A 13,315-nucleotide genomic window follows, 5' to 3' on the forward strand; every position below is an offset into this window, starting at 1 on the left:
AATCTGAACTAGAAATTACAGTGCTGTTTTGTAAGGGGGGTCACGGTGGTAGCACTTATCTCTGGTGCATGGGGTCCCTGGTTCTATCCCCGGCCAAGTAAGCTTGAGGTGGACAACATCGTGTCCGTGGGTTTTCTCGGGGTAGTCCCGTTTTCTCCCACTTTCTTACTCCACCACTTCTTCCATCCTCATTCACTTGCTTCAATCATCGTTTCCCTTAGCCTAAAGGGCATAAACATGGAACGTTAAACTGACATTTCGTTTTATTTTTACAGTATTATTATCTTATAGTGCAAATAACGCGTTGTTGAAAAAGAAAAGATTAAGTTCATACTGGAAAAATATTTTCAAAAGATGTTTTTCTTTCCATGATTATCTAATCTACTGAAAATGTCATGCTTTCCTTCCAGCAATCCATGTATATGTTACCGTAATTTTAACTGGAAATTAAGTGTACAGAGTCAGTCCTTAAAGTAGTATGACTGAGTCAATTAAAAATAAGATATTTACAGAAATAACACTTACGCTTAATATTCTTCGAAATATGATCCTCCTACATCCACACACCCCTGCCAGCGCGATTTCCAGTTTTCATACGCTTCCTGGAAGGCGGAAACTGGAATGCTGTCCAGCTGCCTTGTCACGGCATATTGTAATGCTTCCACCGAGCCGTGATGATGCCCTTCCAGGGTGGTTTTGAGGCGGGGGAAGAGAAAAAAGTCTGGTGAGGCAAGGTCGGGACTGTAGGGTGGCTGAGGCAAGGTTGCAATGTTATGTTGGGCCAGATACGCCACCACTCGGAAGACTGTGTGGCTCGGCGCATTGTCATGATGCAGTCGCCAGGAGTTGGCGATGGCTGGGCGGACGCGGACGATGCGTTTCCTAAGCCGTTCCAGGACCTGGAGATAAAAAACTGCATTGACAGTCTGTCCGTGTGGAACAAATTCCCTGTGGATCACTCCTTATGAGTCGAAAAAGCAAATGAGCATGCTTTTCACTTTTGATTTCGTCATGTACGCCTTGTTGGGGCGTGGGGAATTTCGGGTGTGCCATTCCGCGCTTTGACGTTTGGTCGCAGGGTCATACTCAAACTTCCACGTCTCGTCCCCAGTCACCACATTGTCTAACAAGTTTGGATTTTCACTCACTTCTTCGAGAAGGTCCTGGCAGATCCGTTTGCGAACGTCCTTTTGCTCGCCTGTCAGCACTCGCGGCACAAACTTTGCACAAATTTTCCTCATTTGCAATTGTTCGTGCACAATTTCGTGAATTTGGGTTTTGGCAATGCCAAGTTCATCGGCAATCATGCGAACAGTTAATCTTCGGTCACTGTCCAGCAAATTCTTCACTGTTGCAACATTTTCCTCCGTTTTGCAGCTCGAAGGTCGTGCTGACCGTGCAGCATCTTCAACTTCTTCTCTTCTCTCCCTAAACAGCTTGTGCCACTCAAGGACACTTGATCTTCCAATGGCGTTATCACCGTACGCCGTCTTGATCATTTCATGAGTATCTTTTCCAGTTTTACCGAGCTTCACGCAAAATTTGATGGCGTAACGCTGTTCCAAAACATTGGCCATGACGCAGCGTGACGAGCATCATTACGATGACGAGCGATCTTTACCCTGCTACGGCTGGCAGTCGACTGGCGCTGCTTCCTGTCTTTCCTTAGACCCACCTCAACCTACAATAGGTGGAGTAACCGCCGTCAGTATGTAAAAAGAAAAGAAAGAAATCAGTCGTACTACTTTAAGGACTGACCATGTAACTGTTAACTGTTCAGTAGCTCTAGTTCTTTCACCCAGGCCTTCGTTCCGATGTATGATGTAGGTTAAAATCATGTTTAATTAAAATGTCCAATTGTTTACATTTATCTTCTTTTAATTTTGAATTTACACACCAATCACTCCCAAAACAGCCTATACCGTATTTATGTAATAATTCAAGGATTTCATTATACACTAGATTGTTTTGATTTTAATAATTGAGTAGCGATGTGGCATATGTGCCATTATATATATATATATATATATATATATATATATATATATATATATATATATATATATATATATAGTTTGTATCATACTTGGAGAGAATGATTCATAGAAGTTTTACTGTATTTTCGATGAGCACATTGCTCTGTGCTGATCATACCAGAATGGATTCCGTATTCTTTAGTGTACTGCCGGGTTCAATAATAGAAAACTGCTGAATTGAACCTAGGAAGTAACTTCGTAGGTGGAAGATGTTTTACAAAAGAAGAGTTGAGTTGATTTTAACGTCGCTTTCAGCAGCGAAGCTTTATGAGACGTGGACATACTCATTAACGTGGAATCCGAACCACATGAGCTCCCGCTGGGAATCGCACCCGAGTCTCCCACGCCAAAGGCGCGTACGCTAACCGCTAAGCCACGAAGGAGCTCTCTATACAAGAAGAAGTGGTAGGCCTGGTATGGACAGGAAAATAGGTATGTACACAAAGAATCTCTGAGTATGATATGACTTTCATCTTAGGCCAATAGACTTATTTGTCATTAAGAAGAGAATAAATTCGTTTTTAAAAAGTATAAATTTGTTAATTTAATTCGATCAAATGTTAGTTCATCAGTGCATCCCTAAATTCTTACTACTTTCACACATGTTATATATATACACTGGCGGATCCAATGGGAGCTATAGGGGCTCCCACCTTGACGCTCAGATATACACTGGATAAAATGGGCTTCAATCCTGATTTACACTGGATAAAACGGGCTTCAATCCTGATTTACACTGGATAAAACGGCAAAATATAATTTAGCCCCTCCCTTGATCATATCTTGGATCTGCCCCTATATATATATATATATATATATATATATATATATATATATATATATATATATATATATATATATATATATATCTGGGAATGGAATTCATGAAAAAATATTTTCTCTGAAGGAAACGAAATTATAAATAGTTATATTGCTGTTTCAGTTGCAAAAATTGTTATTGAATCATAAGCAGTGATTTCAAACCTATGCAACTCAAGTTTCTCATGTAGTTCGGTTCTTCCTAAACAGATGGCAGCGCCGACAGTAATGATCGCTATCTTCTAGAATTCAAGCTCTTACACCGTGATCTCTATGAATTTGTGTTGGTAGAGACAGGATCTACTTCGATGTTACGTCTGCTATTGTGTTTAATGTTGATATGATACGAGAGGGGGCGTGGTTGGTTGATTTCAGATTGCTATAATAGTGAATTCCGACTCAAATCGTAAATTTATAGTTGATATACATAATTTAATGTTTATTCTTATAACTACTAGACATTAAAGGAATAAATCTTAAGAAAAAGCATAATTACTTTCATAATCCATATCGATATTGAAGTCCTTAATTTCGTAATCAAGAATCTTTGCATAATAAAAACAAGAGATTCGTATACAGATTTGTTACTTTTTATTTCTTAATAACAGACTTTTGTCCGTTAAACGGAAAATTAAACTTGCGGAAGTTTGTAGAGGGACTCTAAATTTAAATTCTTGGGGAACCGAATGAATTTTCACTTATTGAATAAAATAATTAAATTTGCCACTTACAGTTACCCAATAGCGGGAGTAATTGGGTACTGGGCTTTTGCATTGTAAGGGTAAAGACTAAAGTAAGATTGTAGGAGTTGTAGGATTTAACGGTTAAAATAAGGAAACGGTTGAGTTGATTTAGAGTTTAACATCCCTTTTAGCAGCGAGGCTATTTGAGACGGGACCAACTGATTAATGTAGAATTGGAACCTCATGAGTTTCCGCCGGGAATCGAATTCGGGTCTCTCACGCCAAAGGCGCGTACGCTAACCGCTTAGCCACGAAGGGACTCAGTAAGGAAACGGAGTGCACCTTTACTACGCAACAAATAACCAAAGGTATCTTAAAACCTGTGAACTGCACATGGAAAGTGTAAATTCATCAAATCTTTTATTTCCTAAAGTTAATGTGGAGTGTTGTTCAATCTATACGTGGTGCAAGTGGTAAATAGTTATAAACTTAATCAAATTGTTAACTATGTACTTTTACACCGAAAAATAACGTATTAAGTTTAAGAAATGAAGATCTTTCAGTTTAACCGTCCCATTATTTCGTTTAGGCTAAGAGTGAACAATGATTAAAGCAATTGAGCGATGATGGAATAATTGATGGAAAAAAGAATGAATGAGGGAACAGGAGTAGGTCTACCCGGCAAAACCCACGAACACGATGTTGTCCACCACAAACTTACTTGGCCCGGGATCGAAGCGGAGAACCTCACATACCAAAGGTAAGTGCTCTATCACTGAACTATCGTGCCTCTCAAGTAATTAAACTTGAAACCAAACAGGTTTTGACCTACACAGTAATCCGCAAACTAGGACTCTGTTAAATTTTAAAGGATTAGTTGTGGAAGAAATATAAGTGGTTTAACGAAGTTAAATTTGATTGTATGCCTTTAATGTTACCCAAAGAAGAGAATTCAAATTGCTTGTAATTTAATTATTGGATCGAAAGATCCAATATATTTCAAGTAAACATTTTCTTGGAGGCCTACAGGAGAACTACATATAGTTTAGCCAAACTTATACTATCACTTAACTCAGGATAATTTGTTCATCCCTTAAAGAATACGAAAACTTGATTAAGGGGCCGTTCAAAAATTTTGTGGCTCCCGATCCAAAAAATCCAATATATTTAATTCAATCAAAACTTTTCTTGTGCGCCTTATATTTCGAAAACTACATATAGTTAGCCAAACACAAACTATCACTTCACTCAATATAATGTGCTTATTCCGTAAAATATACGAAAACTTGATTTAGGGCCGCTTAAAAATTCTGTGGCCCTTGATCCAAAAAAAATCAATATATTTAATTCAATCAAACATTTTCTTGTACACCCTATATCTGGAGAACTACATATAATGTAGCCAAACTCAAACTACCATTTAACTCAATATGATGCGCTTATTCCATAAAAGATAAGAAAACTCGATTTAAGGGCCGTTCAAAAATGTGTGACCCCTGATCCAAAAACTAATTCTTTGGCAAGATCTCAACCTTGTGATCCATTTTTTGGACCATTCCTAAAATTTCTTGTTTTACTCCTCAGATAAACACGTTTCAAAGAAATCAACATCGAATACATTTAAGATCCTATCCCTAATGAATGTAATTTATATAAGAGAAAGGTCAATTAAATGTTGCAACTAGTAATTCTTGTTGGTGTAATTAATGTTCGTGAGGATTTCGAGACGAGATATCCGAACCTCTCGGTGCTTGAAGCTCATCTCATTGTTGAGACCGGAGGGCGATCCGAGAGAAGTTCTGTAATCTTTTTTAGGAAATGTTCTTTGATGTCTTAACTAGGTAAGTTCAGGTCTCCTGAAAGTACTCGTTGGTGGGACAGCAGCGGGCAGATCCTTAAAGCGGTTACAAGCTTTTCTTCCAGATAAACATATGGGCACTCAATATATGACATCATAATTGCCGAGTACTCAGATTTCTGTACCTGTATAAAATATTTTGAAAATAACTGTTAATTAATTTAGTACCACTTTCCAGAGTACTACCTCGGGAGAGTAATTCTCCCGAAAGTAAGAAATAAATACACGGTTCCGATTGGTTGGTGTTATTAATTTCTTGCCATGTAGTATACATATAGCAGAAATCAAACGCTTGCCGCTGTCGGTCCTCGTGGCTATGCGTGCTAGTGCTATCAGGTAGTTACGAATGTCGCTTTTGGCGTGGGTTTAAACCCGGCGCAAGGAAAGTTTTTTATTTTTAAATTTTCATAACACTTTTTTCATTAAAATAAGATGAAAATAATACTCATAAAAGTGATTTACTTACTTTGTGCATATAAGTAATAGTAGTAGTAGGAGTAGTAGTAATAGTGGTAGTAGTAGTAGTAGGAGGAGGAGGAGGAGGTGTGCTAATAGGAATAGTAGTAGTAGTAGTAGGACTAGGAGTAGTAGTAGTAGGAGGAGGAATGAAAAGAAACCCCGCAGGGCTTGTTTTGTTCCACTTTGACCCCCATGATATAAATTTTGCTACTAACTTGAAATAGCTGGCTAGGGTAGCGCGAAAAAACGTACTTCCGGGAGTATTACCCTTCCGAGCGGGTCGTCTTTCCAGGTACTATCTGACACAGTTTATATATTTTTTTATGTTCTTCATTGCTCATTGCCTTAAGCCACTCACTAAGATGTAAAAAATGGATTGAGCAGCAAAGACTCTGAATGTGAATACAGTTCAGTCGAAAACATACCATGTGACCTCAAGTCATCAATTCTAATTGGAAAATTTTGTCTTTGTGATCCAGGGTAGTACATACATGTCCTATTTTTAAATACAGTATATTCCGTTTGTTGTAGCCAAATTATGTATGTTAATAACTGGAAAGCGAACTTGATGATTGCACTACACAAATTTAATGAAAAACTGCACCTTACCATGATTCGTAATGGTTTACTTTTGGTGCACCCTTAAAAGGAATTGTTCAAAAATTAAAATGATTTCACTGATTTCTTTCTTATTGGCCCTAACAGATTTTCGATTGGCGACATAAAAATATGTACCTTAGCATAGATAAAATTCAAAGGGTCCATCAGAAGTAATTGTTGAAAAATTACAATAACGGCTTCTGGACGTATGGCATAATCTACAGTGCAAAAACCACAAACCGACTTGTGGAAAGTGTGGCCACTAAAACGCACCAATTCTATCTAACGAAGTCAGGGCAGGGTGAAGCTGGTTGGCTCGCGTGATAGAGCGGGTGGCGTCCGAAGAGAGCAGGCGCGTCAGCGTTGGAGAGTATACGCGTAAGCAGGGGTAGTGAAAAGAAGTGAGTTTTTAGCAATGATACGAGTTTCAATAACAATCTCCATGGTTTCATACTATAATCTGTTTCACGTAACCTGATAGTAAAAAGAAGTTCTTTCTTCCCCAACCACGTTCAAGTACTGATATGGAAAACGTGAATGTTGGTGTTCCGTCTCCCACCAGCAACTTCCACACACGGAGGTATAGAGTGCATCTAAATGTGTAAATAATAAGTTACTACTTTCATAATAATACTACATACTTTAAAACACTTAATTACATTTACTTGTATTTGTGAGGTAAGTAACACGTGTTATTATAGTGGAAGTTTTATTGAACAGTTGTATTGTTTATTTTCCTTCTTTTTGGCAGTCGAACTTGTGACATAATGTTGAAATGGAAAGGGATGCCAGGGTTGGTAATTCAATGGGTATTTAGTTATTGATACAATAATTTCATAATTATTTAAAATGCAAAACCAAAAATGAAATCTTTATAAGTATTGTGTCGCACGTTATGCCGGTTAGGCTAAAAGAGACGGTGATGATGAGAAATAAATGAAATGGTGGAATGAAGAAAGTGGGACGAAACGAGAGAACCCCGAGAAAACCCACGCACACGGTGTTTGTCCACCACAAAGTTCACTTGGCGCAAGCTGAGGTCGAACCAGGGATCCCATGCACCACAGGTGAAAGCTCTACTACCGATCTACCGTGGCCCCAAGCGTGCAGGATAGTCCAATGTTGTAACAACAGTTGATTATTGTATAAGAAAGAAAGAGTAACGATAAATACGCGTTCGTTCAATTATACAAAAATAACGAACACTTTGGCTTAAAGAGCTCAAAGGGTTATCGTAGCAGAAACAAACACTTCCATTAGATTTTAACCTGCGAAAAGTAAATGTACCATGTTTGTTATCAACCATCCTTCAAAGATTCTGCTTTACATTGTCCGGAAGCCTTTTCCTTTGCCTACCTAATAGTCTCCTTCTCCTACGCTTTTTGAATAGAACTTGTTGACAGTGCGTATTTCCCATGCAAGCAACGTGCCATGTTTATCTTATACGTATTAACTTTACTATTTCTATAATATTCGATGACTGTATTTGTTGTTAAATAAAAGCTTGTATAGCGTTTTAATTCAACTGAATGTGTGATTCTTTCGCTCCAAATATTTATATTAACATTTTGTTTTCGAACTCCTGCAGTTTTCGTTCTTGTATTCGTGTTAGGGATCAATTTCCACATCCATACAAAATTGGGCAGATTGAGCTCTTATTGATATTGTTTCTGATACTTGTTAAGACAATAAAATGTTTTACAGTGGAATAAACTTTAGTACGTAAATAATATGCAATACTTTTCTACGAGACAAAAATTAAAAACAATAATTGTTTGCTACTCGGGGTTGATAGTTAAAAGGAACAGCAGTGCTTTGTCAACATCAGGTGCGAGAGAATTGACGCACGAATTTAGTTTACACCATTCTGTTTATTAGAAAAGCTTCCCTCCTTGTGAAGGTCAACGACTCGCTTTCCTCTTCTGCAATGATAAGTGGTGGAAGGTAGGGGAGTTTCCTATCAGGTTGCCTGGAATAGACTTTAGTAATACTCCACTTGTAAACTTACTTGTATCTGTGCACAAATACAACACCGGTGGAAAATAATATATAACAGTTACCTTTCATATACACTCACTGGCGCAAATCCCAGAGGAGTGAGGGGGACATGTCCCCTCCAATTTTGGAACTGGAGGGGACTGTCCGCACCAATAATCCGATTTATTTGAAATGTTTTTTGGGAAGAAATGTGATGATTTGTATCTGATTGCGACAAAGGAAAGCGAGATGAAATTGATGTTCCCCCAGAATAAGCCTCAAACTTGCTGGCCTCCCAGTGTTAAAGACAACTCTGCTCCCTGCTCCTCCACAGGATTGTTTTTCAACTTCACAAATATTTTGATCATCGCTTAACAAACAAAAAAAAAAAAAAAAAAAAGAAAAGAAAAGAAAAGAAAGAAAGAAAATTAAAAAAAGAAAGAAATGATCGTACTTGTCCACCTCAATGTTGAAGACAGATTCCCGCCGCTGTGTACACTCATTAATTTTATCCGTCGTAAAGCACTTGTAATGACTTTACACTAGTAACCCTACACTTGTAAACCTAAATACAGCTGTATTGCTTTGTATTTAATTATGTCGCCTGCTGAAATTTGTTCCTTTTAAATATGTCTTTTCATGCAAAGTATTGATTCTTAGCTGTAAATCTTCCAAAATATGGTGCGCCAGAAGTAAACCAAGAGTACCCCATGATTCCTTCTGTTTGCGACGGGAACGAACATGATAACTACGACTATTACAAGGAAGAAAAAATGTTCAGAAGTATGGCCAATATCTAGGCCCAAACTCATATGTTTTGCTTATTCGAGGAGTCAACTATTCAAGTTGTGTGGAACGTATCTGTAACAACAATAGTAACAGTTTTCTTTTGTTTTATTTATTTTTCTAATCTATCAAATTCAGAGATTGAAATTCTCATTCCATTTGACTCCTTCTTTGGTCATTGTAAGAGATAAATCTGCAGTCACTTTATTGATTAATTTAGTTACTTGAAACAGAAAAGTGAAGACTTATTGTATAATTTACTAATTTCAGGGCAATCGTGCTGTAAACTCATTTTATGTCTAAAGGAAGAGTGCATTTAGGGGTCTACTACAAAGCATTTCTTGAGGTGTGCAAGGAAAGTGATGCAATAATGATATTACAGATTTGGTATTAATTCTACACGACGTTGGTTCTTGAATTGATTATAGTAGTTTCCTATTGAATGAGATCCTATCTTTCCATTGTTTAATACACATACGATATTTTATGTAGATGCTTATTGGTCAGTAAATAAGAACCGAGCTTCTCAGTTTTGACAGAAAAATCCAACTGAATTGTTAAATCTTTGTGAGTGTTTTATAGTGCAATGTATTATCATGATTGTCATATCACAAAATGAGTGGGGATGTGTATTCTTCCTTGCTTTGTGTTTCCTTAAATTTTCAATTTGAATGTTATTTTAAATTTACTTTGTGTATGTTGAAAGTTACTTGCACCAAAATATCAATTTTGGTATATTGTAAGGAATATGGACTCTGGGCTTTATCTTAAAATGCCAGCTGCAAGTTAGAAGAAAAACAAGAAAATAAAATGATATATAACATTGTAACTTTTAAAATATATATTAAAAATGAAGGATATCAATGTATCAATCAGATTCGTCATGATGCTCACGGAGGAATTGCCATCTGTGTTAAAAGTCATTTAAGTTCAAAAAATTTAAATTTTAGTTTACAAAATATACACCCACATATTCAGCTGCTTGGTATAATGATCGGGAACCTAAAAATAATTAATATTTATATACCTCCTAAAATAATTGTGGATCATAACTTTTGGAAACAATTATTCGATAATAATGATATTGGTTATATAGGTGGAGATCCTAATATTCATTCTAAATTATGGGGATCAAATAGAACTGATTCAGGTGGTAGGAGTTTTCTAAAGAACTGTTAAATTCATCTTATCTATATCTCAATAATGGATCTTCTACTAGAATACAAAATAATATATTAAGTGCTCCAGACTAAACACTAACGAAGAGTTCACATTATATAGAAAGAGAATGGCAAACATATTTTCATACTTTCACCAGCGATCATTTTCCTATTATTTTCAAAACTCACTTTATATCAACAGGACTTACTTATAATGACAGAAAAAATATTGCCTTTAAATCAAAATTACAACATGTGACCACGAACATCTCATGGTTAGACTATCAACATATAATTCAAAATCAAATTACTCAAGATCAGAATACCTCAGAAATATTTAAATTGATAAAAACTACGATTTCTACTTTGAAAAATGAAATTAAAAATTCAGAAACAAAATTTAGACAAGCATTTGAGAGGAAACATCTAAAACCCATCTAGTGAAATACAATATGTCAAAAACATGTGAATCAAACTATTCAAACCTTCAAAATATTTATATCGACACGCACACCAAAAGCTTTTTCCAAATATCAACAACAAAGTGCTCAAACGAAAAGAATCATTAATCAAACTAAACGTTCAAAATGGCAAGAGTTCTGTAATACTTTATCTGATCGTACTCCACCTTATAAAATATGGATCTTCTGGAAAAAAACTTCAACAATATCACTCCACACATGATAATCAAATTTATTTGCATGATTTAGAATGGATACCTAATTTTCATTTAAAATTAACACCATGCACCGTTAATAATGATCGGCGTTTACTATCCAAATTTTTATTTTCTAATACGAATTTCGAGCTGTATAAGAACTTCACCATGGCTGAACTAGAAACTGTATTAAAAATATACGTAAAAATACTACACCGGGAATAGACGGCATTAGTTATTTACACTATAAAAATCTACCAACTATAGGATTGCAGATGCTATTAAATTATTACAACCACTTTTGGAATACAGGACAAATACCATTAAACTGGAAAAAAGTTTTAATATTACCTATCCCAAAAAATGCTACAGATTCAAATGCAGCAAACAACTTGCGACCAATTTCTTTATTATCTTGTTCTTACAAAATTTTCGAAAATTTAATACTAAACAGATTAAATTGGTTTTTAGAAAATTCACAAACTTTTTCCTTCAATATAACTGGTTTTAGGAAAAAAATTTCAACATATGATGCATTAACGATATTAATACTTGATATTTTAAAGCTTTTATTTCAAGAGGAGCTCTATTGGTTACATCATTTGATATAAAAGGAGCATATGATCATGTGATATTAGATATTCTAGTAGAAAAAATGTATAAACTTCACATCTCTGGAAAGATGATTAGAATCATACATAATACTTTGATTAACAGACAAGTATTTATAAAAGTGAAGAATTCATACTCCTCACCGAAAATAACTTCATTAGGCTTGTTACAAGGGAGTAAATTAAGTCAGATTTTATTTAATATTTATATTGCTGATTTAATAAATTCAACATGGGATAATAACAGCATTACTTGTTTTGCTGACGATCTTCAGATACGCTCTTTTACAACACAAGTTAAACGTTCAATACCAAATATGGAGAAAAACTTAGATATCATTAATAAATGGATGAATAGTAATGGACTAGAGCTAAATTGGAACAAAACAAAATTCATTATTTTTTCCCAGGAAAAGGAGTTTACAACAATATCAATTGACATATCATGATAATAAATTGAAATCAGAAAAATATATAAAATATTTGGATATAATATTAGATCGCATATTAAATTGGAAATTACAACTACAATCATTGAGTAAAGAACACATAAAATACTTACATTTAATTAAACGTCTATCCTCTAAGCAATGGGGAATCAACCCATTTACGTTATTACCAATACTACATCAAGGATATATTTCGAAAATTTCATATGTTAGTATATTTTATAACAAATCTGGTTTATATTATAACTGTTTAGAACAATCAATATATAATTTAACAAAAATAATATTTTCACAACCGTCATTCTACCCAAGGAATCAGAATACACTCCATTACCAATATTATTTTCTATGATGGCATCAAAATTTATATTAAAAGCATTTGGTAAATCAAAATCCCCTATTATTACCAAACTTCAACAGTTAGAAATATTACTTGAGAAACGGAATCTTCCTTACACCCGTAATTATCCATGGAGAGTCCAAGCATATCTCAATTTTAAAATATTAAACATGAGGGTACATAAAGTTCCATCGCTTCCATGCTTTGTCTGGAAGTATAAGGTTAATACGACACAAATAGCAGTGATGAAACCTACTTGAATCTCGGTATCAAATGAAGATCTAAAAGAAAAAAATTATCAACATATATGGAAAGAATTTAAACAAAGATTTGATGAAGATGCTACATTCATCTATACAGATGCATCTAAATTTAATAATATTAATGTAGGAGCAGCAATGTATATTCCATCTAGAACAACAACATTAAAGTATAAGTTAACCATCAATACCAAAATATTTGAAGGAGAAGCATTTGCCATCCGGCAAGCATTATTATATGTAAAAAGATATAAAATAAAAAAATCTGTTATTTGCTCAGATTCGTTAAGTGTGTTAACAGCATTGAACTCTATTCAGTGGAACAACTCTACAACCTGGAGCATTCTAAATATTAAATATTTATATCTTAACATGACTGAAAATAATTACAAAATTTATTTCACTTTTATTAAGGCTCATGTTAATATTGAAACAAATAGTAACATTATAGATAATGCGGCGAAAACAGCATGTCTAGAAGGAAAACCAACGCATATAAAATTATCATCCAGAAATTATTTTAATCTTATTAAAGAATATCATAAGGAAGAGCTAAGCAAATGGTGTGATAAACAACAACCACTGCCTGGCGAATTTTATTGGTTAATTTCTACTCCTC

At 35.0% G+C, this 13,315-nt stretch overlaps 1 protein-coding gene across 1 annotated transcript; it reads right to left on the reverse strand.

Moving 5' to 3' along the window:
• Positions 1–962: 962 nt before the first annotated feature.
• Positions 963–1,577, reverse strand: LOC145665341 (protein GVQW3-like). The gene has a single exon (XM_081732640.1). The coding sequence runs from the start codon at positions 1,575–1,577 to the stop codon at positions 963–965; it is 615 nt and encodes a 204-aa protein (XP_081588766.1).
• Positions 1,578–13,315: the final 11,738 nt, after the last annotated feature.

The sequence above is a fragment of the Thermobia domestica genome, chromosome 11 (assembly GCF_964235325.1).
Source record: "Thermobia domestica chromosome 11, izTheDome1.hap1.1, whole genome shotgun sequence".
Taxonomy (NCBI): domain Eukaryota; kingdom Metazoa; phylum Arthropoda; class Insecta; order Zygentoma; family Lepismatidae; genus Thermobia; species Thermobia domestica.

Excerpts from the sequence above, each read along its gene's own strand:
- LOC145665341 (XM_081732640.1), bottom strand. The coding sequence starts at position 1,577 with ATGGCCAATGTTTTGGAACAGCGTTACGCCATCAAATTTTGCGTGAAG.